General features: G+C 40.2%; 2 protein-coding genes across 3 annotated transcripts in view; one reads left to right on the top strand and one right to left on the bottom strand.

Moving 5' to 3' along the window:
• Positions 1–17437, bottom strand: part of LOC144092755 (transformation/transcription domain-associated protein-like) — a 78613-nt gene extending 61176 nt beyond the window's left edge. For both annotated transcript variants that reach the window (XM_077625826.1, XM_077625827.1), the window contains exons 1-25: positions 17318–17437; positions 16246–16419; positions 14666–14715; positions 14175–14285; positions 13990–14094; positions 13822–13905; positions 12932–12988; positions 12700–12825; positions 11990–12067; positions 10790–10878; positions 10202–10298; positions 9340–9478; positions 8468–8546; positions 7829–8063; positions 6508–6847; positions 6331–6428; positions 6044–6238; positions 5712–5903; positions 5455–5620; positions 5115–5371; positions 4051–4251; positions 2707–2858; positions 1045–1244; positions 327–544; positions 30–227 (exon numbers count right to left, since the gene is read on the bottom strand). In XM_077625826.1, coding sequence (XP_077481952.1) covers positions 30–227; positions 327–544; positions 1045–1244; positions 2707–2858; positions 4051–4251; positions 5115–5371; positions 5455–5620; positions 5712–5903; positions 6044–6238; positions 6331–6428; positions 6508–6847; positions 7829–8063; positions 8468–8546; positions 9340–9478; positions 10202–10298; positions 10790–10878; positions 11990–12067; positions 12700–12825; positions 12932–12988; positions 13822–13905; positions 13990–14094; positions 14175–14285; positions 14666–14715; positions 16246–16345 — 3567 coding nt within the window. In that variant the 5' untranslated portion in view covers positions 16346–16419; positions 17318–17437. The remainder of the gene's footprint in view (positions 1–29; positions 228–326; positions 545–1044; positions 1245–2706; positions 2859–4050; positions 4252–5114; positions 5372–5454; positions 5621–5711; positions 5904–6043; positions 6239–6330; positions 6429–6507; positions 6848–7828; positions 8064–8467; positions 8547–9339; positions 9479–10201; positions 10299–10789; positions 10879–11989; positions 12068–12699; positions 12826–12931; positions 12989–13821; positions 13906–13989; positions 14095–14174; positions 14286–14665; positions 14716–16245; positions 16420–17317) is intronic.
• A 2700-nt stretch (positions 17438–20137) lies between these two features.
• LOC144093248 (neuronal pentraxin-2-like) lies at positions 20138–25319 on the top strand. The gene is made up of 5 exons (XM_077626599.1): positions 20138–20834; positions 21730–21949; positions 23088–23332; positions 23398–23577; positions 24262–25319. The coding sequence occupies exons 1-5, from the start codon at positions 20379–20381 to the stop codon at positions 24490–24492; spliced, it is 1332 nt and encodes a 443-aa protein (XP_077482725.1). The 5' UTR covers positions 20138–20378; the 3' UTR covers positions 24493–25319.
• The last annotated feature ends 932 nt before the right edge of the window (positions 25320–26251 follow it).

Below are 26251 nucleotides of genomic sequence, written 5' to 3'. Positions count from 1 at the left end.
TCATTTCGCAAGGGATGATGGGAGCTCACCTCTCCTGTGAGGTCCATCATAACAAACAACAGTGCCTTGAGAAAGGTCAACTGGTTTTGTAGAACCCAGATAAGAGGCAACCGCTCCATGAGGAACTTGATGGACACCACGCCACCCAGCTTGGCGTACCAAGCCTGCTCGTAGCAGCAAGCACACAAACGCTCCACGATGTAGGAGAACAAGGGAAGCTGGCACGCCTGGAGGTTGAAGAAGAATGCGAAATTATCTTGGCCATGCGCAAAGATTGAATGAGTGTCATTGAATTTCACGCCAGAGGTAGTCAGCCAATGACTCACCCTCTCCTTCGAGCCCAGGATGATGCTTGCCACGTCAAAGATGACCGCCAGGGCCACCTCGCCGATCTTGCACAGTTCTTTCTCCTCGTAGGCCATGCAGATGGCTATGGCGTCAATCAGGACCAGTGGATCCATACCCTTTGACCCGTTCTCTTCGCTGTGGAACATGCCGGTGCTTGGTTGACTGCCGAGCTGGTAGCACGGCAGCAGGAATGGACCTGTGGATTAGAAACCCACAAAAACCCAATAAGCAATCGGACCCGCTACGCTTTAGATCAGGGGTGTCAGACTCGGGTTGGTTCGCAGGCCGCGTTAACGTCAACTCGATTTCATGTGGGCCGGACCATTTTAGATATAATATTTAGATTTGTTTTTCTAAATGGATTAAAAGAACTGGAGTAAAATCCCTGAATATTCAGTTTTATATAGATCTAAAACAATGTTTATTTTAGCTTTTATAATATGTTTTTAGATTTTACAAAATGATTTTTGAACTAAAAACAGAAAAAATGGATTAAAAATGACAATTATTGATTTAAAAGGAGGAAAATCAGGATATTTAATCTACATCTATACTCTTCATTTGAATTTGATCCTAAAACAGAAAGTCGGCACTCATCATTGACTTTCCCGGGCCACACAAAATGATGCGGCGGGCCAGATTTGGCCCCCGGGCCGCCACTTTGACACATGTGCTTTAGATGATGGCGGGTCTCACCGCATTGCTGGGCCACGGCGACCATGGTGTAGTGGCGGATCAAGCTGGCTACGAACGGGAGCGCGCTGGGCCTCAGGTCCTTTATCACGGCGGACATGAAGGCCCCGGTCAAGGCCTGCTCGAAGGTTCGGCGGGCGGGCGTGTCCTGCGCCTTGTAGCGATGCGATATGATAACGTTGGGGATCCATTTCTCGGTGAAGCTAGGAGGAAAAAAAACAAAGGATTAGCAATTATCTAAGGGAAAAAACTGAAAACTGCCATGTGATTAAATCTGAATGTGCTGGTACCGTATTTTCTCGCATATTAGCCGTACCCGCGTATAAGCCGCACCCTTGAAATTGCCTTAAAATCATTGAATTTTACAAATTTTCTGGTATAAGATGCCCCCTGATTCACAATTTTCACCTCCATATTTATGGTTTTAATAGGGATGTGTTACTTTGAAAGGAAAATTTTAAGAAAAATCATCACACATGCCGTTTCTGAGATACTGTATGAACCGAAAAGATCGCCTGCTGGATCGCACATTCCTAAAGAGCGTTGCCTGCATGTAGACAAATTCAAAAAGGAAGTCAGGTGAGCAGTACAACCGGGAAGTGTGTCCATAGCACCCTAGTTTGTCATCCCTAGATAAGATGTCGGCGCCCGAGCGCTCAATTTCACGTTTTATGCAAGATTTGTTATTGTTTTTCTCTTGAATTTTATCCATAGACATCAAAAGAAATTTTGTTAGGAGTTTTATCTGTTTATATGTGCTCTATTTTAAAATAAATGACCGCCCGCATTGTCTTGCGTTGTGTCATTTCATCTGTCACCCTGCGGTTTCGTGCATGTCAAGTCTAATTTTTGCGCATATAAGCCATACCCTCGATTCAGTCATCTTTTTTTTTTAACGACAAATACGACGTATCTGAGAGAAAATAGGTTGTCTTCCATTTTGAGGTGGGTGGTCGCCCTTCTCCAGCTCCCTTGCGTCCCCCTCTATATTGGATATTTACAACAGCTGAAGGCAACTGTGGCAGCGTGTTATCGAGCCGCTGTTTTCGCCGCGCCCGAGCTTTATAATGCCAAGTGACGGAGGTAGAGCTAATAGATGGGCTAATTTAATTAGCGCCATTTAAAAGGCTGCTATTTGGGTTGAAACCGAACGGGAGTGGGAGGAGGCGAAGTAACAAGACTGTGACAAAAACCAAGAGAGATTTGGGCAGGCGGGAAACTGGTGTGGCTGTCAAGAATGCCACATCAATTGACCTTTTTCCATCGCCGGACGCGTTCTCCCCGAGGCTCGATTTAAAGTCACCTAATCAAGAAGGGAAAGGGCGAGGAGAGCATCAACCCAGGAAGGGAAAAACAGCACATTTGGAATCAAGATGCCTCACGAGTGGTCGCGGGGGCCCCCTGATCATAACTGACACACTTCATTACCCGGACAGAAGCGTGGACACGGGCACGCTCGTCTTTTCCGTGCAAGCGTAATGAAAATAGAGCGAAAGGGCTCGGGTGCAGCGTAAACAGACAGAAGAAAGTCAATTAGCCCGGTGCCCGGGATCAATGCCGGTAATGTGACTAACCCATCCCACAAGAAAAGCTCTCGAACGAAGGCCAAGACGTGCAAAACGGTGGCACCCGGCTTCCGAGTTTGCCTAACGAGGGTTGGCTTACTTGGGGTGAGAAAGCAGCTGGTACAGAGCGTGTTTGTTATCATCCAGGCTGGTCATGGCCACCAGGAAGCACCTGATGACCTCCCACGCCTGCCGTCTGTAGTAAGGCTCGGTGTTGGCGCTCTTCAGGCAGTCGAGGGCCGTCTCGATTGCCTAGAGTGGAAGACAGCACATGGTCTATGTTGACTAACCACTTATTGATCTATTACTATTGATTGATTATTTCTTTATCATGACTATATATTGATTATCTATGTGTTTGCTTACATGAGGCAAACACTTCATCGTACGGAATCCGGATCTCAATAGCCATAACAGCCAAGACAAACACAATCAAGGACACAAGATGTCACCATACTAAACTTGAGTTCTGCACCTAATCAAGACTTATTACTAGCCCCTCTAGACCACTTACCCATGTTGACTACTCCTTATACTACTTATTTATTATGTTGACTACTTATTTATCTATTACTATTGATTGATTATTTCTTTATCATGACTAGATATTGATTATCTGTGTTGCTTTCATGAGGCAAACACTTCATCGTACGGAATCCCGATCTCAATAACCATAACAACCAAGACAAACACCATCAAGGACAGTTTCTTCCCAAAAGCTGTCACTGTACTAAACTCGAGTTCTGCACCTAATCAAGACTTATTGCTAGACCACTTACCCATGTTGACTACTTATTTATTATGTTGACCACTATTCCCTATTTATTGAATATTTATTTATCATGACTATATATTGATTAGCAATGTGTTTGTTTGTTCGTTGTTGAGTCCATAGACTCAGGGAGCGGTGGTGTGCTCTCAACAACTTGGCGCTGAACGTCTCAAAACCCTGGAACTCATCTTGGACTTCAGATGGAACAAGACCACTCCGCTCTGCAGATCTCACTTGGAATACTTATTTATTTTTCATTTACTGATTATTTATTTGTCTGTTTGTTGTTGTTATTTGTGCATTACGCGGTGAAAGCGTTAATTATCATCGACAATAAAAGCATTCAATTCAATCCATTGAATTTCCCAACTTAAAACCTGATTTGTCAACATGGAAATTTCTACTTTACCGTGCTATTTGGGATTCATTTACAACAGGGAAAAGCATCACATGGCCAAGCAACATAAAGTTTTGCAGCTAATTAAATCATCGACATGCAGCGCGTTGCAGAATAATTTCCAATGCGATGCAAATAAAAAAGTATTGATGCTTGCCGAAAACACTGACATTAAAATGTCTTTTGAGACTTCCTTTTGTTTGCCCTCAGTTAAAACACCAGAGGCAGATCCATGTAAATAAAAACCCAGCTCTGGCATTTGAGTGTCGTCTTACCTTCTCCATTGGGAGCTGTATGGAGGCTTTGCAATCAGTGAACTCGGCCTTGATGCTGGGCCCCTGAACTTCCGTCACCACGTAGTGCAACCGCTGGGACTCCTTCAGCATCTTCCTGTTACTGCCGCCGAACTTCCCCAAAACACGGTAGGCCACGTGGGAGATGTTCTCGGCCGGGTTTCGGAGAGTGCGCCACAATGCCTTGGAGCGGAGAAACAAAAATCATTGAGCGCCAAGCACTGCCAACACTAACATCAAAAAAGCTAACTCTCACTCAATTTAATGGTTACTGTGTGTCATTGTTCATTTCCCAATCCATGATGACCACCCAGTTCATCTGAATCCCCACTGGAAGATTAAGGGACTTAGCGAGTCTCCGCCCACATTTATATACCTTTTATTCCTAAATTTCAACCCAAGTATTCACAACAGGAGGGAAATGACTTATTCCCGTACATTACAAGAGGATTGGCGAACAAGTTAGAGTCCATACCTGTCAACCTCTGCCGATAACTGCCCTTATAAATGATTATGATTCCCCTTACAAACCCCCCCAAAAACCTTACAAACACTGTACGACTCGTACGGTGTTTGTAAGGTTTTTGGGGGGTTTGTAAGGGGAATCATAATCATTTATAAGGGCAGTTATCGGCAGAGGTTGACAGGTATGTTAGACACAAAAAGCCAAAATTTTAAACTGTGAGAGTCAAAGAGCAGCATAAAAAAATCGCATCTGCCACATTATATTTTAAAACATAATTTATGATTTGTTTTTAATGGGCCCTGATGAATTGGAGTATGTTTTAAGAAAGAATAAAAATAAGAGAAACGAAAAGAGGCACAGTATACACAAAATCCAATAAGAAGCAAAGAGCCACATTAAAGTTTGGTCGGGAGCCGCATGCGGCCGGAGAGCCACGTGTACGCCACCCCTGTATTAAAGTCTCCTCAACACATTTTCTCCGCCTCTTGTCCTCCTCGTTTGCGTTACGTTTGAGTCGGAAACCACACAATTAAAACATTTCCGAGCTGAAACAAAAGCAGACAGAGACAATTCTTCTTACCTGCATGAGCTCCGCCCTGACCGGCTGGATGTGGTCGTAGAGGAAGTCCGGCTGGAGGTTGTCTACGCAAAGCTCCAGGGTGCGAAGACCCTGGCTCACTAGCGTCTGAGAACCGTTGAGGGCCGAAACCAGCGGATCCATCAGCATGGGCAGGTAGGGCAGCAGAGAACTCAGACGGACCGGCACCGTCAAGCACAATTCCACAAAGAGATCCTTCATGTGTTGCTTGTGGAGGCCACTCTGGAGCATATTTAGACCTAACGAAGGCACATAATAGAAAAGTTTTTAGTTTTAAATGCCCCCAAAACACACCAGAGACCCTTGATTAATGAGCATCTACCTTGAAGCAGGTTGGGTAGAAGAGGCAAGAACTCTTGGTAAAGGAGATCGTGGCTTCCTCCACCGATGGAACGGAAGAGCGCCCGCAGGAACAGGAAGTAGTTGTAAGGCTCCTTGGCGGACTGGGCCAGTTCCATAGAGCTGTTGACTATCTTGTGAAGGTGTGGCTACGGGAAGAAGAAGAATCCGTTTAACGTCCTGACGCGGCAGAATAGAAAGATGCCGGCCGGGGGTCTCGCAAAGTGTGCCGTGAATTACTTTGAGCATCTGCTCGTTCTCCGCCGCAAACAGCGAGACGGATCCGAACACCAGTTTGAAGAGCTTGAGGTAGAGATTGGAGAGCTCCACATTGGAGCCCATCTCGGGTAATCTTTCAAGTAGGTACTCCACCAAGATGGTGGCGAAAAGGGCTGATGTTGACAGGTTGGCCAGGAAGGAATTGGCCACTATCTGTGAAAAAAAAAATCAAATTCAAGAACAAATTTCTCATATTTATGTATTTTCCGGACTATAGGTCGCAATTTAGGTGCGGTTTTCCTCTTCATTGTGGATTATTTGGCCGATTTATACTAGACTTATAGTGTGTATACCTGCAGTGCATAATTCTTGGAAATTCTCTCGACCATGTACGGGACCGTGGTTTGAAAAATCTCCTTGAACGTGAGGGGGTTCATCATGGTGAAGACGCCGGCAAAGTGCTCGAGGACCTCTTTCTCCTCCTTCATGCGTACCGCTTGGCAGTTAGCCACCCTGATGTACGCTTGTTGGTTATTGGCAACCTGCACCTGGTCATAAGAAAAACAGTTGTACACAGATTCCTATCAATTTTCTCAATCGGTTTTTCGAAAAGACCGCTTGAAAAGTTCTCTTGTTGTACCTGATAGATGTCCAAAGCCTGCATGGCATACTTGACCAACTTGATGTAGATCTGCGTTTCTTTTGGCTGGAGCTGCTTGTTCGGGATGAACTGGGCCTCTGTTTGAAACGAGCGATCGGGTAAACGGACTCCCGAAAAACGCGGGTGTTCGACCGACGTCTCATCATGTAGCCGTACCTCCGGGGGCTTTGCATGAGGTGATCCCCCACGTGATGGTTTTCACGCCGCACACCAGCGTTTTGACTAAGCTGCGGCAGTCCGACACTTGAAACGTCTGCTTGTCCTCCTTCTCGCCCTGCCGGTCGAGGGCCGCCGCGGGGGGCTGGGGCGCGCTGGGAACGGGCGTGGGGGGTACAGGCGGGAGTATGGCGGGCGTCGTGGAAGGGGTGGGTGTAGCTGGCACGCCCGGAAGGACCCCCGCGGGTTCCACCACACCCATTTCCGACTGGGGTTTGCATTTCTTGAAGATGGAGACGAGCTGGTAGCGGGCTATCGTGTGGAATTTTAACACAAACACCTACAAAGCAAACAAAGTTCAGAAATGTAGCTTGGCATTTTATATAAGAAAAGTGACAGTAAGTCATGCGTTAAAGTGGAAAAAAATATTTGACTTTTTTTTGCTAACATCAGTTAAAGTGAATCCACATTTTTCATTGTAAACATTTAATGTGTGTGTATGTGTATGTGTATGTGTATGTGTATGTGTGTGTGTATGTGTGTATGTGTATGTGTATGTGTATGTGTATGTGTATGTGTACGTGTACGTGTACGTGTACGTGTACGTGTACGTGTACGTGTACGTGTACGTGTACGTGTACGTGTACGTGTACGTGTACGTGTACGTGTACGTGTACGTGTACGTGTACGTGTACGTGTACGTGTACGTGTACGTGTACGTGTACGTGTACGTGTACGTGTACGTGTACGTGTACGTGTACGTGTACGTGTACGTGTACGTGTACGTGTACGTGTACGTGTACGTGTATATGTATATGTATATAAATTTCGTGTAACAGGCTGATTTATTTATTATCTATTTTATTTAGTGGGTCTACAATATCTTTTCCTGTGTTTTCAACTTCTTGCTACTGCAACAAAGTGAATTTCCCAAGTACGGGATGAATAAATATAATCTAATACAATACAATAACTCAATGGGAACAGTGCTTTAAAAGTAACCACAAAAAATACACTGGAAAGGTAACTGAAGGGTTTCCTGCAAGTGTAAATCCTGACTTTTAACTTTTTGCTCCTGCATATTTAACCTCAGTTGAGCTCAGTCTCAGTCCACCTTGTTGACTTGCTGTGTGTGGCTCCAGTTTTTTTAGCTAGGTCTACAATGTCTTCTGTGTCTGTGCTTGCTACTGCAACCAAGGAAATTTCCCGAATACGGGATGAAATAAAGTTCTAATCTAAATCTAATTCGCCGCACTGACTTATTTCCATCACCACGACGGGTAAACGACTTAAACACTCATCGAAGCCCGAGCCTCATTACCTCCAGCATCCTCATGAGGATGTCCCGGCCGTTGCCGTTCTCCTGCTCCGACTTGGAGCGAATGCAGTCCACCAGGTTGAGCAAGAGCTTGCAGGACATGGTCTGAATGTTGCTGGGGAGCGACTCGTCGTCGATGTTCTTGGCGAAGAGCTGCACGGCTAAGGACAGATCCGTCAAGGGGAGGTTCTGGCGAACGTGGTGAACCAGGTCGGCAAGCGTGCTGTAGGCCAAAGGTCTGAAAAGAGAGTTGATGACGGGGAAAATGATTGGTGGATACGGCCAAAAACTCAAAGTGGCAAGAGACAAAGGGCAAACGTGAAAGGCATTCAAAAAAAAAATAATAAAAGAGTTGTGTGAAGTAACCGTGAAGGAACGACCGAGAACGATATTCCAGTCGTGTCTCCATAGTTCCTTCGGACAACTCCTTTGAAACGACAGTAAAGTGGCTCAGGTTAGAGATGTTTGGAAATTGACCGGTGAAATAAGTGCCCACGGGAGGAGTGATGTAGGGGAACGCTACATGACACTTTGACAAGGGGATTTGTGATGTGCTTCGTTAATATGCGCCGGCCGGACTCCCAACGGTTGGACTCGTCCTCTGCCAAACGAGGAGATGATTGAAAGAGATGCGCAACTTACCGAAGAGTCTCTCGGGCCGTGTAGCCAGAGCCAATCAGGATGGATTCGTCAAAAAGTTTATCCATGCAAGGTATAAACTCTGCAACAACAACAAAAACAAGAACAAGAAAAATAAATTCTCATAACTGTATTTTCTGGACTATAAGTCACGCTTTTTCATAGCTTAAAATTCGAGTGCAACATATACCTATGTTTTGTTTTTTTCCCCATTCTAACCATAACACCCTGTTGTGTTATTTTGTTATGTTATGTTACCACATCAAATCAAAATCAAAAGCCTTTATCGTCATTATACACCGCTGCGTATAACGAAAATGGTGGTGCTACTTCACAAAGTGTTTTCCCAGTAAAAACATAAATAAGTAATATAAAAATATAAAAAGTCACGTCAATAAGACTGAGAAAACAAAACACCAAATTGAAAGCAAAGAGCCATTGCACCCATGCGCTCCGCCATCTTGGATCCAAGATTTGGATCCTATTTAACCTCCATTTTTCTATTGTTACTTCAACATTTGTTCTTGGTTTCTAATCAAATTTAAAAAAATGCCCTCCCAAAAATACAACTTATACTTTACGGTGAGTTATATCTAATTTCTAACATCTATATTGTGTATTAGTTGAATGGTGTATACCCCGAAAAATACAGTATATGTATAAGGATGCGTAAATCTGGTATAGCCATACATAGGAAAAAACTAAAAATTTAAAAATTTTGAACAGAAACAAGATCAAACTATATACGAAAAAGAAAAAAAATCATGATCCTTTTTTTTAAGTCTAAAGCATGATGAACCTGAACCTTGATTGCTCAATGTGGTCATGTAACATTTCCATGCGGCGTGCGTATGTTTGCATGCGAATGGACGTACGACTGCGTAGGTCCGTTGTGAGAATGTGCTTGGCTGCGATAAGCAGCTCCTTGCGGAGGTGAGCGGTCTCCGAGGGGCAGTTAGTGAGCAGCTGTAACATGCCCTTCACCATCTGCTGGGAATACTTTCCTACCAGGTCCTGAAAAAGTACACACACACACACACAAACACACACACATGATTTGAGTATGAAGCACACAAGCTTGCAAATAGCCTGAATGTGAGTGGGCAGAGTTTACTTGTGTTCACTTTGTCTCACACTTTAAAAACGCAGATTTTTTTGAAAGTAGGTAAGAAAAAAAAATCTGTTTTAGTATGTTTAGTGCATTAGAGGAAGAGCAGGAATTTGCCTAAGCTACCAAATTCAAAGCATCGCCATGTTCTTTTCTCATCCTACAAATTTGAGTTGAATATATTCAATAAAGTTATCAGGAAATTCCCTTTTGTTCAATTCAAAACATATCCTCCAATAATAATCCCTTTATTCATTTTTGAGTTATCTAGAGCAATGGTCCCCAACCATATTAACGTTTTCAATCCCGCCCCCTTACTTGAAATGAGAAATGTTGTCTTAATAATAATAATAAATAATTGCTATCATGCTCGGAACTTGTTTTTTTTGTCGTCGGTTATTTGAAAGGCTGTTTGTAAATAAAAAAAGCTTTTCACTTTTTTTTCTTGTTACCATACCTACTACATATTTTAAAGTATCCCCATGAGGTATTTAAATTGATTTTACTTTCGCATCATTATTTTTAAATGTACCAGAGTTTAAAAAATGGCCACTACAAGGTAACCCATGTCCAATTTCACCCCAAACAAAAACCACATTAACATTCCAAAAAAATAGAAACAAGCATACCTGATAAATCCGAATAATATAGGCCAGAAATGAGAGCGTTTTGATCTGAGCGGCAATAAAATCTGCATAAAGCTCCTTATTATAAAGCTTGAGTTGCCTGCAAAAAAAAGCACAAGTTATTTAGTTAGCTCCATCCGCACAATGCAGCCTGCCTGGAGTAGGTGACAATTAATGAAGTATGAAATGTGGAACTACATTCTTTCTTCATGCACGGCTTTTTTCAAGGGTTTTCATTTGCGCGTGGCAGCTGTTACTCCCACAGAAACTTTCTCCATACCTGCCAGAGAGTCCTCAGGTTTGTTTTCCTTAATTAACTCTGCTCCATTTCCTTTCCTATTCCGCAAGTCTAATACAAGCTCGCACTCAAATTTCACCTCCCGCTAAGCCAATTTCTACTATTTTAACGTCCCTAAATGGAACGGAAGCCGCTTTAGAAACACGGCGGGCGAAAAAAAAAAAGGAAAAAAAATAGGCTGCCGGGAAGAAGTAATGCGGAGAAGGTTGCTGGGGATACCATCCTATTAAAAGTGTGGCCAATTTCATTGGAAGGGCCATAAAATGAAAATGAATTGACTTGGATTGGGTTACCTGGCTTGTGGAGAAACCTGCAGCATGATGGTGCTCATGATGAGGGGCACAAACTCTGACACCACGTTGTGAATATTCAGCTTGTAGAGCTGCGGGGCAGACAAAATGAGTGAAAAGTGGAAAACAAAATGATTGGAATGCAATTAAATACGAGCGGATTTCGTTCTAGGATTAATCAGCACTTGTGGAAAATGTGAATCCATAAACTCTAGGCACCCCACTCCCAACTTCAATCATGCAAAAAAACGCAAATGAGTCAAGCAGAAAGTACTTCATAACATAGCATCTGCCTCCAGTAAAAAAAAAAATTAAAATAAATTTAAAAAATGCAATACAGTGGTACCTTGACATACAAGCAATTTGAGATACGAGTAACATTTTGAGCCAATATTTATCTTGAGATACGAGTAAAATTTTGAGCCAATATTTATCTTGAGATACGAGACAAATTTTGATATACGAGCCGACAGCTTTTGGCTTTTCGTGTCTAAGTTGTTTGCCAATCCTCTTGTAATGTACGGGAATAAGTACATTCCCTCCTGTTGTGAATGCTTAGGTTGAAATTTAGGAATAAAATGTATATAAATGTGGGCGGAGACTCGCTAAATCCCTCAATTTTACAGTGGGGATTCAGATGAGAACATTATGGCCACTGTCTTTCCGGTCGCAACTCCCTCGTATAATATCTCTACGAGCACTGGGCGGGGCGTTGCATTTTTTTCAGTGTTTTTTGTTCCCTGTTAGTCAGTGCAAATGGCGGAGCGATCGCTAATACGAGAGGAGTATATACTACTTCTTGTTGGCAAGTGGTTGTGCGTTATCCTATGGTGAGGACATTTGTGTGCATCATTTTGGGAATATTTTGAAGGGAATACAAAAGCAAACAACCCTCGATTGGTTGCATCTGAAAGTCAGGGTGGAGGCGGGGCCAAAAGAGCCAACTCGGGAGAAGAAAGGTATCAAAATTTCAAACACAATTAGAATTACGTTTAGTGTAAGGTTAGATTAAACGTATTTTTGAGTGTGTCTGCATCGTAATCCAAGTTCATTTAAATTTGTTCATGTTATGTTACGAGCACGTTGCCGTGCAAAAAGTGCTCCCGACATACGAGCTCAGTCCCGGAACGAATTAAGCTCGTATCTCGAGGTACCACTGTATATTTTCACAATATTCTGCTGCTTTTTAAAAACGTCCCTCACCTGATACATGAGTACCACGATGAGCGGCAGTTCTGCTAACACTTTCAGAGACAAAGATCCTCGTGGGATGATGGTGTGCTGGAGGAAAGACAAAAAAAATGTTCATGCTTTATGAAAAAGTCACAATACATACATACTTTTATGGACTAAATACAATGCATATCAACAAAATGTAATAATCTGGAATAGTATAATTTAAGTCAGGGGTAGGGAACCTATGGCTCGGGAGCCTTATGTGGCTCTTTTGGTTGCTGCATATGGCTCCCAGATAACCTGTCAGTTAATATATGGATTTCTGAATGCACCAATAGGAGCATCAAGTCTGTGGCATCGACGCTACATCTAGCACCGCTTTAATCATTATTCTTTTAATTATACGACTCTTTATGCATACAGTGATTAGCAACAGCGTAACAATGTTGGCAAAAGAATTCAGGGAGTTTTTGTACTTTCAAAGGGGTGAAATTAGTAAAAAAAAAGGTGCACATTTTTCATGTATGTTAAATTATGAGTATGGCTCTCAAGGAATAATATTTGAAAATATGAATTGTTTATGGCTCTCTCTGTCAAAAAGGTTCCCGACCCCTGATTTAAGTGTACAGTTGATGTGTCTTCTGTAGTAATGTTTCAAGTAAAATGTGGAGCTCTGGCCCCACCTATTGCTTAAAGGTGGTAAGTGGGCCTAAGAAATGATGAAATGAATATTTCACCGTTCGCGTTTCACTGTCTTCTCTCTCGGGTGCAGTCTTCACCAAGACTGAGGTGATCATCCCGACCATTTCCGGCGAGGGCACCGTGTTCTCTGCGATCACCTGAGGGTTTTCAAAATACCGAGCCTAGAGCGCAAAAAGACACACAAAAATATGTTTTGGTGATGTATGAAACATTAAAATTAAGACGTGTAAAAAAAAAATGAAAAAGATGAAGCAAATGAGGACTTACGACTACTTTTGGAAGTTCTTTGTAAATCTGCTTGACAAAATCCAGAAAGTGGTGAATCTGAAAAGATGATGTTCAAGGTTTAGAACAATGATATTCAATTTCCCACTATGGGAAACACTATATATTAAATATGATTGTACAAGTGAGAATATTGTTTGTCCTTCCTAATATCTAAAAGTGAATGAATAAATTATGTTACATATTGATTGTGAAAAATAGTCATTTAAATACTCTTGTTTTAAAAATTGAAAAAAATTGTGCACATTATCTAATCTTATGATTTTCAATTTCCCACTACGTAAATCACTATCATTAAAATACTATTGTACGAGTACGAATATAGTTGGTCCTATTTAATACCTAAAATAATTCTAAATTATGTTATAAATTTATTGTGGAAAAATAGTCCTTAAAATTCTCTTATTTTAAACATGGAAAAAATGGCGCACATTATGTTTAAAGTTTAGGAATATGATTTTCAATTTCCCACTAGGAAATACACTTTCATAAAAATACTATTGTATTAGTGCGAATATAGTTGGTCCTAATACCTAAAATAATACTAAATTATGTTATATATTTATTGTGAAAAATAATCCTCACCTTAAAAATGGTCTACATTGTCATTTAGGTTTAGGAATATGCTTTTCAGTTTCCCACTATGTAAAACACTATCATAAAAATGTACAAATATGGTTAGTCCTATTTAATATGAAAAATAAATTATGTTATATATTGATTGTGAAAAATAGTCCTTTCATTACTCTTTTATTTTCCCTTGACAAAATTCCCAAAAATATTCAAGACGCCCCAAATAATGCGATAATCACGATTACATTCCCTAATTTAAAAAGTGCAATAACATATTTCATATAATAACACATTCTCACCTCCTGTGAAATTTGCGGACGGAATTGTTTGTGCAGTTCGATAATAATACGAAGACATATCAGGACATTCTCCTCGTTTTCAATCTGAAAGAGAAATTTCAAAACAAAAGCGCTCCAATCAAGCTACGTCAAAAATGCATTTTATTTTGAATTTCGAAGAAGCCTTACCTCCAGGAAGCGGAACATGACCGAGAGGATGTTCTTGGTGTGCTGTCGAAGGTGTTCGTTGGTAGGAATGCGGTGGATGATTTCTAACACCAGCTTCCGCAATTGCTACGGGAATGCGACACGCTTTTATTTTGAAAATGTACATCTGTAATGCATTACGCGTTGGCTACTGCTTATCCACAGACCTGTGTTGGCTTTTCTTGTAGAAACTGCACCTCTCCGTCTTGAAGAAAGGTGAGGAAGCGAGGGATTATGTGTTCCAAGAAGGTGGAGTACTGAGGCGAGGATGTCACGTTCTGACAAAAAAAATAAAAATACAAAATTTTTAAAAAGCATCATCACGTTATAAACACTGCGTTGAGAGTATTAGCATTCAATCCCATAGCTATAACACTTTTTTTTTTTACATTGTATCATATTATATCCAATCAAGCTGGTTTACATCATTTAAAAAAACATGTTTTATCTTATTTTTAAATATGCAAAAGCCAACATTAAATTTTTTTTTTGCAAACTTGAGAAGTCAGTTTGACGAAAAAAATTAGCAGTCCTTTAAACGAATGAGGCATTATTTTACAGTCAAAACAAATAATGAGATGAATGCCAAAATGTATTTATTTTTGACGATTGGATTCAAATAATGGATAAAATCTGTTGTTGTTTTTTGGGAACTCACCTCAAAGTTCTCGCTGACTTCTTGCATCATCTTGAGCTTTGTTTCATCGGCTGAATGTTGACGGAAAAGTCAATTGTTAATCAAATTTGTTGAGAAAAGTTTACCGTCAATGTAGTTGTGTGTCGAGCAGGGATTCTCAGATCTTATCAGTTTAGCTTTCATCGCCAGTTTGATAAAAAGGTACACTCACACACGCAAACATTCACCCAAACACCCACACCCACATGCATGTACCTTTGACTGGACTAAAGCGTATCGCTCTCATCACATCTCCAATGCTACAAATAAATAGTGCCTAACCCAGGGGTCGGGAACCTCTTTGGCAGAGAGAGTCATAAACAATTTATATTTTTAAATGTTCTTCCTCGAGAGCCAGACTCGGAATTTTTAAGTAAAAATACATGAAAGTCTGCATTTTTAGTCATTTCACCTTTTTTAAAGTACAAAAAAGTCCCTGAATTATTTTGACAACATTGTTACACTGTTGCTAATCAATGAGTATCAATGAGAATCAATGAGCATCATTGAACATCATTGAGCATCATTGAGCATCATTGAGCATCATTGAGCATCATTGAGCATCATTGAGCATCAATGAGCATCAATGAGCATCAATGGGCATCAATGAGCATCAATGAGCATCAATGAGCATCAATGAGCATCAATGAACCAATGAGCATAATTGAGCACCAATGAGCATCATTGAGCGTAAATGAGCATCATTGAGCGTCAATGAGCATCATTGAGCATCAATGAGCATCATTGAGCATCAATGAGCATCAATGAACCAATGAACCAATGAGCATCATTGAGCATCAATGAGCATCATTGAGCATCAATGAGCATCATTGAGCATCAATGAGCATCATTGAGCATCAATGAGCATCAATGAACCAATGAGCATCAATGAGCATCAATGAGCATCAACGTGCATCAACATGCATCAACATGCATCAATGTGCATCAATGTGCGTCAATGAGCATCATTGAGCGCCATTGAGCATCAATGAGTATCAATGAACCAATGAGCGTCATTGTGCATAAATGAACCAATGAGCATCAATGAACCAATGAGCATCAATGAGCATCAATGAGTATCAATGAGCATCAATGAACATCAATGAGCATCAATGAGCATCCACGAGCATCAATGAACATCAATGAACATCAATGAGCATCAATGAGCATCAATGAGCATCATTGAGCATCAATGAGCATCAATGAGCATCAATGAGCATTAATGAGCATCAATGAACCAATGAACATCAATGAGCACCAATGAGCATCAATGAGCACCAATGAGCACCAATGAGCACCAATGAGCACCAATGAGCACCAATGAGCACCAATGAGCACCAATGAGTATCAATGAGACTTCATGCAGAAGAGACTAATAAAAAATTATAAATTTAGCGATGCTAGAGGTAGAGTCAACACTACAGTGGCGGCGTGTGTTTGGGACTCAGCTCCGTCATCATATTTGAAACTCACAGCCATATGCAACCGCATACGGCTCCTGAGCCATAGGTTCCCCACCCCTGGCCTAACTTAGTCTAAAAACAACGAATGAAGTGACTGACGTGTGTTGGCATCAGTGAGCGCTGCCACGAACTGCAGGTATTTCTTCATCAGTGTGGTCTGGTCCACCACGGTTGGACTGGGAGCTGGTCCAAAAGCCATTGCGTGCAACTGGGACAGACTGGGAAACGGTTGGGGAAAGTGGCAGATCTCAGCGGGCGCTCATATTTTCATCACTGTTGGAAAGAAAAGACAAAAAATATATATTAAACCCAAGAAAGCAGAAAGAAATGTTATAAAATAAAATTACATTTAAAACTTTCACCACCTAGTGCACAAATAAAAACAACAGACAAATAAGTCATCAATAAATAAGAAAGAACGAAAAAGCAATGTTAACAAGGGAAGGCACAAAATATATTACATTATTATTATTTAATAGGAAAACAAGCTGTTTTTAAACATAAATGGACATTTTGTAATATCCTCAAAATAGTTCATGGGTACAACTCATGGATGCAAAAGCACTGTATTTAGTACACACTTATTTTAAATGTAAATGATATTAGTAACAGTGTTTTTTCAGCCGCAACGAGTTAATACATAGTAAAAATATGTTAATAATTAGGCGTTAACTCGTCCAGCCTTAGATTATGGACGCGAACAGAGCCCAAATTAAAACATTTTATCCACAATCCTATATCTTAAAACGCAATCAAGCTGAAAATTAGTGAATCTGAGACTTTATACTTTCTTCAAAGCCATTATTATGACCGATCGCAATATGTTTGAGTGGTTAAATATAACAAATACCTGCAAGGATACCATCCCGGAACTTTTTGCACAGGATACGGCGTGTTCAGGTAAATGCATCAATCATGTGGCACTTTATTGATTGGATATAAATGCTGATTCCGCCAAAATGTTTTTTACGAGTAATGGCCCATAAATTAGCGTCTAAAAACAAAAGAGAAACGGAATTTTGTCCATCAGTGGGGAAGAAAAATGTTTGTTCTTTCCCAACGGGTGCATGCGATCAAGGAGCATCCAAAAGGTGCATTTAAGACTATCGGATAAAAAAGAATCATGTGGTCCAAGCATATCAACAATATAGTAAACAAGTACTAGTCTTACCTAGTCCAACAGAAGGAGCGTGCAGCTAGCAAGCAACCGCCGCGCTAACACTCTTCGTTGGAGCATGGATGTGAACAATATCCTTCCGCGTGTCGTGTACCAAGTGTTCTGTTTTGGTGTATATTCACTATAAATTCAAATGTTATTCATGACTTTGGTGATAATGTATTCCAATTGTGGTCATTTTGTGCATTCCGTGAATGTTATTGAACAATAAATGCTTTTCTAGTGCAAGCGTAAGGATACATTTCTTGCAGGCGGGTGGTGTATTACCTTCGTTTTCGATGGTCTGTGTTGAGTCTACGGTAGCTGGGAAAAGACAGTTTTCTATGCTGAAGCGAAATTGATCATATCAAATATACTTTGTCCTATCAATGTTCTTGTAGCAACAAAATTCATGAACAGCCTTTTACTAATCATAAGAGATTAATGTGTACAAATTTAAGTGTTTTTGTTTTGATTTTGCATTAAACATTAAATGGCTCTGAGTGGGATTAATCCATATTTACTTGCATTTTGATATAAACTTTTCTTGCAAACATTTGAATTATTTTTTCCTTGTGTAGTTAATGTCGTTTTCTTTCCACAAGATGGCAGATTAGATACTCTTGCCTTTTGTTTTTTAATCTGTGGTCTTTAACATTTCCTTATTTTTAGTACAATTGAACGTTTTGCTGCTCACTAGAAGCAATAAATCCAAAAAACAATGCACATAAATCTGACATTACACTAAATTAAGCATTACTTCTGCTTTATTCTCACTTGTTGGTGAGGTTATTCTGAATTTTAGGCCACATAGGCATCATCAGAGATCATCTTCAGAGAAATGAGCTGTTTCGTATGCAAATTGCAATTTATAACTCCTACTTTTGTTATCATCTTTAAAAACCTTGGGCCTATATTTTCTTATTTCCTGTGGTGCTACTTCACTGACAGTGATCAACTCTTGAAAGCATTCTTCTAGCAAGGCCGATGGACGAAAAAAATAATAATTAAAGTGCCTCGGTAACAGCAGGGACAATAATGAAGTCTTGATTTATCTTCCAGTCCATCTGCCCCCATCCTTTCTAGCTGGCGGTCTTTAATTAGCAATTGTCTGTCATTTAAAACCCTCCTGAGAAGCTAAAGAACACAATATTCCTTTTAAAAAAAATGTCACACAATGTCCATGATAATTGACACATTTGTTAATATGACACCTTGCTAAAACATACCGAGAATGTTGTTTGTTTCATTAGTTTTTTAATGTGATAAAAAAAACAGCATTACTCCATCTATAAAAGACTGGTCGCATGTCCATTAGACTTGTGTTTTTTGTTGTAACCTGGTGACCACCTTTTTTTTGTTCATCTTGATCATACATAGAGAGAAGTGCACTTTCCAGTACACAGAATGATTCATAATACACGGAAAATCTATTCAGGCTTCTATTTCCTTTCATGGTGGGCATAAAAAAGATGTTATTTTTCATGCGAGGAGCCAAGCTGACCATAATGGATTTTATTTTATTATTTTTTTGTGGGCAATGTGGAAATCTGTGAATTTATTTTTGGGAAAATTATCAGTTGAATAATTCCCCGAATTTTAAGTACTTCAATAATGTTTGTCGCATAGTGTATAATTTTTCTTGACACTGTTTTTCATTAAATTCAACATGTTAAAAGGGATTTTATACCATTGAGAGTAACAGTCTATAATGTTTTTTTCTTTTTGTAGATTAAAAATGTGTTTTTTCATGAAAACATGAGGAAAATCACTCCCCCAATTTTATGTACGTCAATAATGTTTGTCGCATAGTGTACCATTTTTTTGACATTGTTTTTTTTATTAAATTCAACATGTTAAAATGGATTTTATACCACTGAGAGTAACAGTCATATGTTGATTTTTTTTCTTTTTGTAGATTAAAAATTAGTTTTTGCATGAAAAAACGAGTTAAATGTCTCCCCCAATTTTAAGTACTTCAATAATATTTGTCGCACAGTGTACAATTTTTCTTGACATTGTTTTTTTTTTATTAAATTCAACATGTTAAAAGGGATTTTATACCATTGAGATTAAATACTCGAGTGAAGGACTTCCCATTGCGTGAATATGATGTTATTGAGGGACAGTTTCATTTGGAGATGCTTTTCTGGGCTCAGCAGTTTGTCTTCACGTCTTCCCACCAGGATTTATTGACCTTTGGCAACCAGGGAGACAGCTGATGCTAATTGTTGACGTACGCCATCCTCATTTGTCCTTTGCGTCCGTTTACAAGTGAGTGTCATGCTCTAATAGCTACAGCAACAAATACATACATAGATAATCAGATGATAGTTATAACACAGTTTTTTATTTTTTTTAAGGTTTCACTATTATTGGTAAAAATGTTTTTCTTTCCAAAAATATGCTTGTTCCTAAATTCCCACTGTCCTTTATTTCATATTTCAAGAGTTAATTCATTCCCCGACTCGTACGGTGTTTGTAAGGTTTTTTGGGGGTTTGTAAGGGGAATCATAATCATTTATAAGGGCAGTTATCGGCAGAGGTTGACAGGTATGCCAATGAGTGATGCAAAACATGCAAACACCACATAGGTGGACGTGACCTCGATTTGAACCCAGGACGCTAGAACTGTGAGGCCGATGCGCTGTCCAGCATTTGGCATGCTGAAATGCCTATAATTATTCCTTAACTCAAGGCTAAAAAAGAATAAATCAAAAAAATGAAGGTGTGAGCCAAAGGACTCCTGACGTCAAGCTACTACAGCCAATCCCAGCCGTTGTGGAGACACCTTTTTTGGGGGTAATCCTCTTTCCCTAAAGAGGAAGTGTCAGATCAGGAGCAAACACCTTGTTCAGGAATAGTCATCGCTCCGGGAAAATAACCCACATTTTCCTACAACGGCTTTTAACTCTCGATAGTTCACACATTAGTCATTCCTTTTTCCATAATTAACGACTATTTGCGAATCGGCCGTGCGTAAATCCTGACCGGCTTTTTTATTTACGCATGGCTCGGTAGAGTTTTCCGTCCCCTTTCTTCCGATTTTAGGCGTAAATTATCGTCATTTTCAGGTATGTTTTCTCTTTTAACTACTTTTTTGCTTATGTTATGCGCCCCGGGGTGTCGGCATCGAGCCAGCGGGCAAGCGGATGACGGAAAACGGTACATTTGCCGAGCGATTCCCCTGGTCGGAGACACCGGCTGCCCGGTGACACTGTTGCCCGAAATCGGCGGTGGTGGCGGGGCAGGGCAAGAAGAGGAGCTCCGTAACACCGTCATGCAGCTCCGGGAGACCATCGTGATGCAGAAAGAGAGCATTTCCAAGCAATTGGTCACCATCAACGAGCTGACCACCAAATTGTCCCTCTGTGGGTCAAGCACTGATGATAGAAAGTACGAAAAGGGGGCTCTGTGGGGGGGCCAAGTCAAGCAAAATACAATGGGGGACGTGCCTAGGGACCCCAATGACACGGTGGAGAATCTGGGGAAAACCATGCAAGGGCTCAAGGACCGACTGGAGAACTTGGAGGTTAGTTGTCAGTTCTTTTCAATGCGTAAAAACTGTTTTTATTCACCAAATTGATTAGAAACACCCCCCAAAATTGAGTCAAATTCAGTATTTTTCATTGGATCGATATTGAATGTGTATAGATGATCTAGAATGGAAGATGATGTCATAACACGGCAAATGTAACATCACGTACAGGTATTTTTTAGGAATATTTTCTTTTAATATTACATTAACAGCGGTAGATGTCCAATCCATTCGAATCAGGAGGAGTGGCAGCGAACAAAACAACGTTCCCCATTCGAATGGATTGGATGTCTAATAGTGATAAACTAATTGGCCGTTATTGGCTGACATTGACAGCACTAGACGTCCAATCCTTTTGGAGTGGGAGGGGTGGCAACCAATGAAAATTTACATCCCAAAAAGTACATATCGCACAAATTTCTCAATGATTTTGTTTTAGGGCCATATTGGTAACAACACTAATTATTAATTACTTTTCAAAAAAATGTTTTATTTACATTTGTTTGTATTGGCGACCTATCATTTTGTCTTTAGGGTGGCAGTGCATTAAAAGCTAAAGCTAAAAATCAAATAAAAAATTATAGTAAAAATACAATATGTAAAATTGGAGTGTTTAAATACAAAAATAGTCAACAGTTCAAAAAAATATAGGACTGGTGTCACAAAAGACATATTACAAATCCAATTTTGAGAATATTGCACTTGAATTATTTCCTTTTTCCAAAGTCATACTGCCAGATATAATAAATAAAATCGAGCTCCAGCTCTTAATTCTTCCATTTGTAAACAAGTCAGACATGTTCTTGGAATCCCGCGGCGCCGTGGAAAGCATCCCCGCCGCCTAACGTCCGAGATCACCTGCGTCCACTTCCTGCTTATCCCTGTTTAGCAACAGCAGCTGCGGGCCAACCTATCTGGCGCGCCATTTCCCAGCGAGCTGCGTGAATTGCTGCAGCGTCGCTTGGTGGAGCTGGAAAAGCAGCTCCTGAGGAAAGTCGACAACCTGGAGGAGGAGAAGAGCGTGCTGACCAACGTCACCGCCGAGTACCAACTCAAGACGGAAAATACGCTCAACGAGCTAGTGGATAGGATAAGCGAGCTGGAGAAAGGTAAAGTCCACAGCCACATTATCCTAAAAAAAAAATGATTCGAACGCTTTGATTTTGATTTTCCAAGTAGAATGAGATTTAAAGCTTTTACCACAAAGTGCACAGATAACAACTGCAAACAAACACACAAATAATCAATCAACAAATAATGACAATAACTAATAAATACGTGCATAGATAATCAATGAATAAGTTGTCGACAACATAAATAGGTAGGGAAGTGCACAAACAACAAACAAACAAACAGACAGATACATAATAAATAAATAATATTAAATAGCTCATCAATACATAAGTTGTCAACATAATAAATAAGTAGTGGTCAACATAGATAGGTAGTCAACATAGATAAGTAGTGGACATAGAAAAGTAGTCAACATAATAAGTAAATAGTAGTAGTCAAAATAGATAAGTAGTCAACATAGATAAGTAGTCAACATAATAAGTAAGTAGTAGTAGTCAACATAGATAAGTAGTCAACATAATAAATAAGTAGTAGTCAACAGAGATAAGTAGTCAACAAAATAAACAAGTAGTAGTCAACAGAGATAAGTAGTCAACAAAATAAATAAGTAGTAGTCAACATAAATAAGTAGTCAACATAATAAAACATAAATAAGTAGTCAACATAATAAAACATAGATAAGTAGTCAACATAATAAAACATAGATAAGTAGTCAACATAATAAAACATAAATAAGTAGTCAACATAATAAAACATAGATAAGTAGTCAACATAATAAAACATAGATAAGTAGTCAACATAATAAAACATAGATAAGTAGTCAACATAATAAAACATAGATAAGTAGTCAACATAATAAAACATAGATAAGTAGTCAACATAATAAAACATAGATAAGTAGTCAACATAATAAAACATAGATAAGTAGTCAACATAATAAAACATAGATAAGTAGTCATGTATTGTTTTTCAACTTGATGTGCAGTCCAAAACATACACGGCCGAGTGACTGGACTTCTGGTTCCCCAGAATCCCGCCTATCGCCTAAAGTCGGCCGGGAAACTAAAACGTTTTTAGCGGCGAAACAAAAATAAATGTTGTGGCGAAAGTCATGAAGATCAGCGCATGGGAATCCCCACAAGCATTGATCGCATCTCCCTTCTCCAAATGCAGGAGGGGAAGACTACAAGTCCGCCGAGCAGTTCAAGCTCTGTCTCCCCCAGCGTACAAACTACCTGTTCGGCCGCGTGACCGAGAGCCTCCCTGAGATGTACGCCTTCACCCTCTGCATGTGGATCAAGTCCCGCGCCACGCCGGGCATCGGGACCCCCTTCTCATACGGCGTGCCCGGCCAGGCCAACGAGATCGTGCTGATCGAGTGGGGAAACAACCCCATGGAACTGCTCATCAACGACAAGGTGAGCCGTCGCCGTTTCTCCCCATAAAATGGCCGCCGTCGTCGTAACGGGATTTGACGGGCTAGGTGGCGCAACTGCCCTTGGACGTGCGTGACGGAAGGTGGCACCACATCTGCATCAGCTGGACCACCAGGGATGGTCAGTGGGAGGCCTTTCAGGACGGAGAAAGGCAAGGGGGCGGAGACAACCTGGCAGCGTGGCACCCTATTAAACCGGGAGGCGTTATCATCCTGGGCCAAGAGCAGGTATTACGTTACGGCTCCCTAATTGGTGACAATGGACCTTATGTATAAATAGCAGGAAGGCGCGGGTTATTTAGAAAGAGACACTGTCTTATCTATAATCCTTATAAAGCGTGATTTATGGGTGTATGTTAAGATTCTCTCGCTACGTTTGTCCAAACCGTGCAACATACAGAGTTGCATTTTTTTATGGTGGTCAGAAACAGCTGTCGGATTCTAATACACGAGTGATTGCTTCTCTAAGTGTGTAAACTTAAGATTCCTGTGGGGGCCATATTCAATGATTTTATCATTTGCCAAATAAAAAAAGGGCAGCGGTCCCTGATGTAACATATATATTGTGTATATATACATATATATTAGGTCTAATAATAATAAATATAATAAAAATAAAATAACCAAATAAATAATATCGTACCAAATTCAGCTTGTCGCTAATAAAGAGCATTTTGTGTTCTGGAAAACTCTCATTTCAATCAGCTATCATGAATTCAAATGAGTAAATGGATAATATGGATCAATATATATTGAAGGTGGGTCTTGTTATACCATAATGCTGCGCAGACATCCAACAACAAGAAAAATAGTCGGACTTGAGTAAAAACCTGCCAATCAAAACTAACTAATGTTTTCAGAAGATTGACGCGCAAATCCCCCAATCATCCTTAACAACGTTGCTGTCTCCAGGATGTCGTCGGTGGACGCTTTGACGCCGGACAGGCCTTTGTGGGCGAACTGAGTCAAGTCAACGTCTGGGACCGTCTCCTGAAACCGGCCGAGATCCAGTCCATGGCCAACTGTACCTCGTACTTGCCGGGTAACGTGATCTCGTGGCTCGCGGCGAACGTGGAGGTGTTTGGGCGGGGTGCCTTCAAGAGGCCCTTGGAGATGTGTCAAGAGAGGCTGCCTAATAACTAAGCGTCTGCCTTAGCAACCATGTCCGACCATTCGTTTTTTTCCCCCCCTCCAAACTGTGAAAAGCTCATGTTGGAAAATAACCGTGCCGTAGATAGCTTTATTTTTGGTGTCGAATCAGTAGACCGTAGACCCACGCCGCCATTCGGAGGGAGCCGGACTCGGCCTGACATGTGAGCTGCCGTTGCGTGCCGTCCAGGAGAGAGTCGGATAGGAGATTATCTCCAAGGTCTGGCTAATGTTATGTCTATTGCTTAACGGGGGAAATCGGCTTGGAGCCAAAATCAATCACATGGCGTATCCTGAAGTGATTAGTTCGGAAAGTCGCTCTTTGGGAGAAATAAAAAGAAATAAAACATCAATAGGGGCATTAAGCCTGCAATTAGACGGTCAATTTTAACAGTGCTTTCCTCCCTTGCCTTGTCCATTTTGAAAAAAACCCTATTTAAATGGAGAATTGTGTTCATGGCGGACTGGTTTCTTGTTATAAAACACTGTAAATGTGTGGACAGTATTTATTATTGTTAGTATAAGAACAATGGAGGTCTACTTTTAATATACTACACGTGTGTGTGTTGTAGTAGTGTACGTACCGGCAAGTGTTTTTTCAAAATGTGTAGCTGTTTTGCACTTTTAATGCTACATAATTGTTCGTGTGGCCTTTGTAGGGACTCAAGTGCCATTTTGTATGTATTATCAAATTAATTTGATATTAAATGTGCAATTTAAAAAGAGATGATGCCACAACGGGTATTTGTGGGGGGTAACAATAATAAAATAACTGCTTATCAATGCTAAACTGAACACAAATAAATATTGCTGTTGTCCAATGTACCTATTTTTTTTTCAAAATGTTGCGACTTTTTCACGGAACAGGTTGAAGAAACCTCTTAAGCTTATTTGTGGTGAGTCATTGAATAGAAAAAGGACTCCGTTTAAGCATATGGCTCACCCACGCGTTTACGCTCTGTTTAAATTCATTAGTTAGTGGTAAATGTCAGGTACAATAAGATACGTGGGTGTGACATAAGTAGTACATATCGTCGGCTGAGTGGGATCTTTTAAGCGAGCTGACCCGGCTTCAGGACGACAGCAGGTGGCACGGGTGGCATTAGCGACGCTTAAAAGAGGGAGAGGCCAAAAGGTCAACGGTGGCATGGCTTGACGTTGCTTGTTCGGGTTCTTTATAGCAATAAAATACTGAATTTGGATTTGAATCGCTTGTATAAACTGCATTTCATTGGGTTTTTTTCTACTTGGTGGTTGATATGTACAGTAATCCCTCGGTTATCGCGGTTAATGTGGATCATACATAGCCGCTATAAGCGAAAAATAGCAAAGTAGGGTCACCCCTATTTAAAAAAAATATAATATATATAGTACATATTTAAAAAAAAAATAATATATATTATATATATTAAAAAAATCTATAATATATATTTTAAAAAATATATAATATATATTTAAAAATATACATATATATAATATATATTTTAAAAAATATAATATATATTTTAAAAAATAATAATATTTATATATATATTTTACTTCAGTGCTGAGTTCTAGTAGCAAGTGGAGGAAAGGGGAGTGGCTTACGCGTTTGAGCATGGATTTTCACATTTTTTATTATTTTACAAAAAAAAAAAAAAAAATCCCCCAGAAAAAAATGGCGATGTCATGAAGCCGCGATATTCGAGGGATTACAGTACTGGCAAACCGTCTCTAATCTAAAAAATCCCAACCTCCCCACTGACGACACTAA

Source organism: Stigmatopora argus, chromosome 18 (assembly GCF_051989625.1).
Source record: "Stigmatopora argus isolate UIUO_Sarg chromosome 18, RoL_Sarg_1.0, whole genome shotgun sequence".
In the NCBI taxonomy this organism is placed as follows: domain Eukaryota; kingdom Metazoa; phylum Chordata; class Actinopteri; order Syngnathiformes; family Syngnathidae; genus Stigmatopora; species Stigmatopora argus.
Note: the sequence above shows the minus strand (reverse complement) of the source record. Positions and strands in the feature narration are given on the sequence as shown.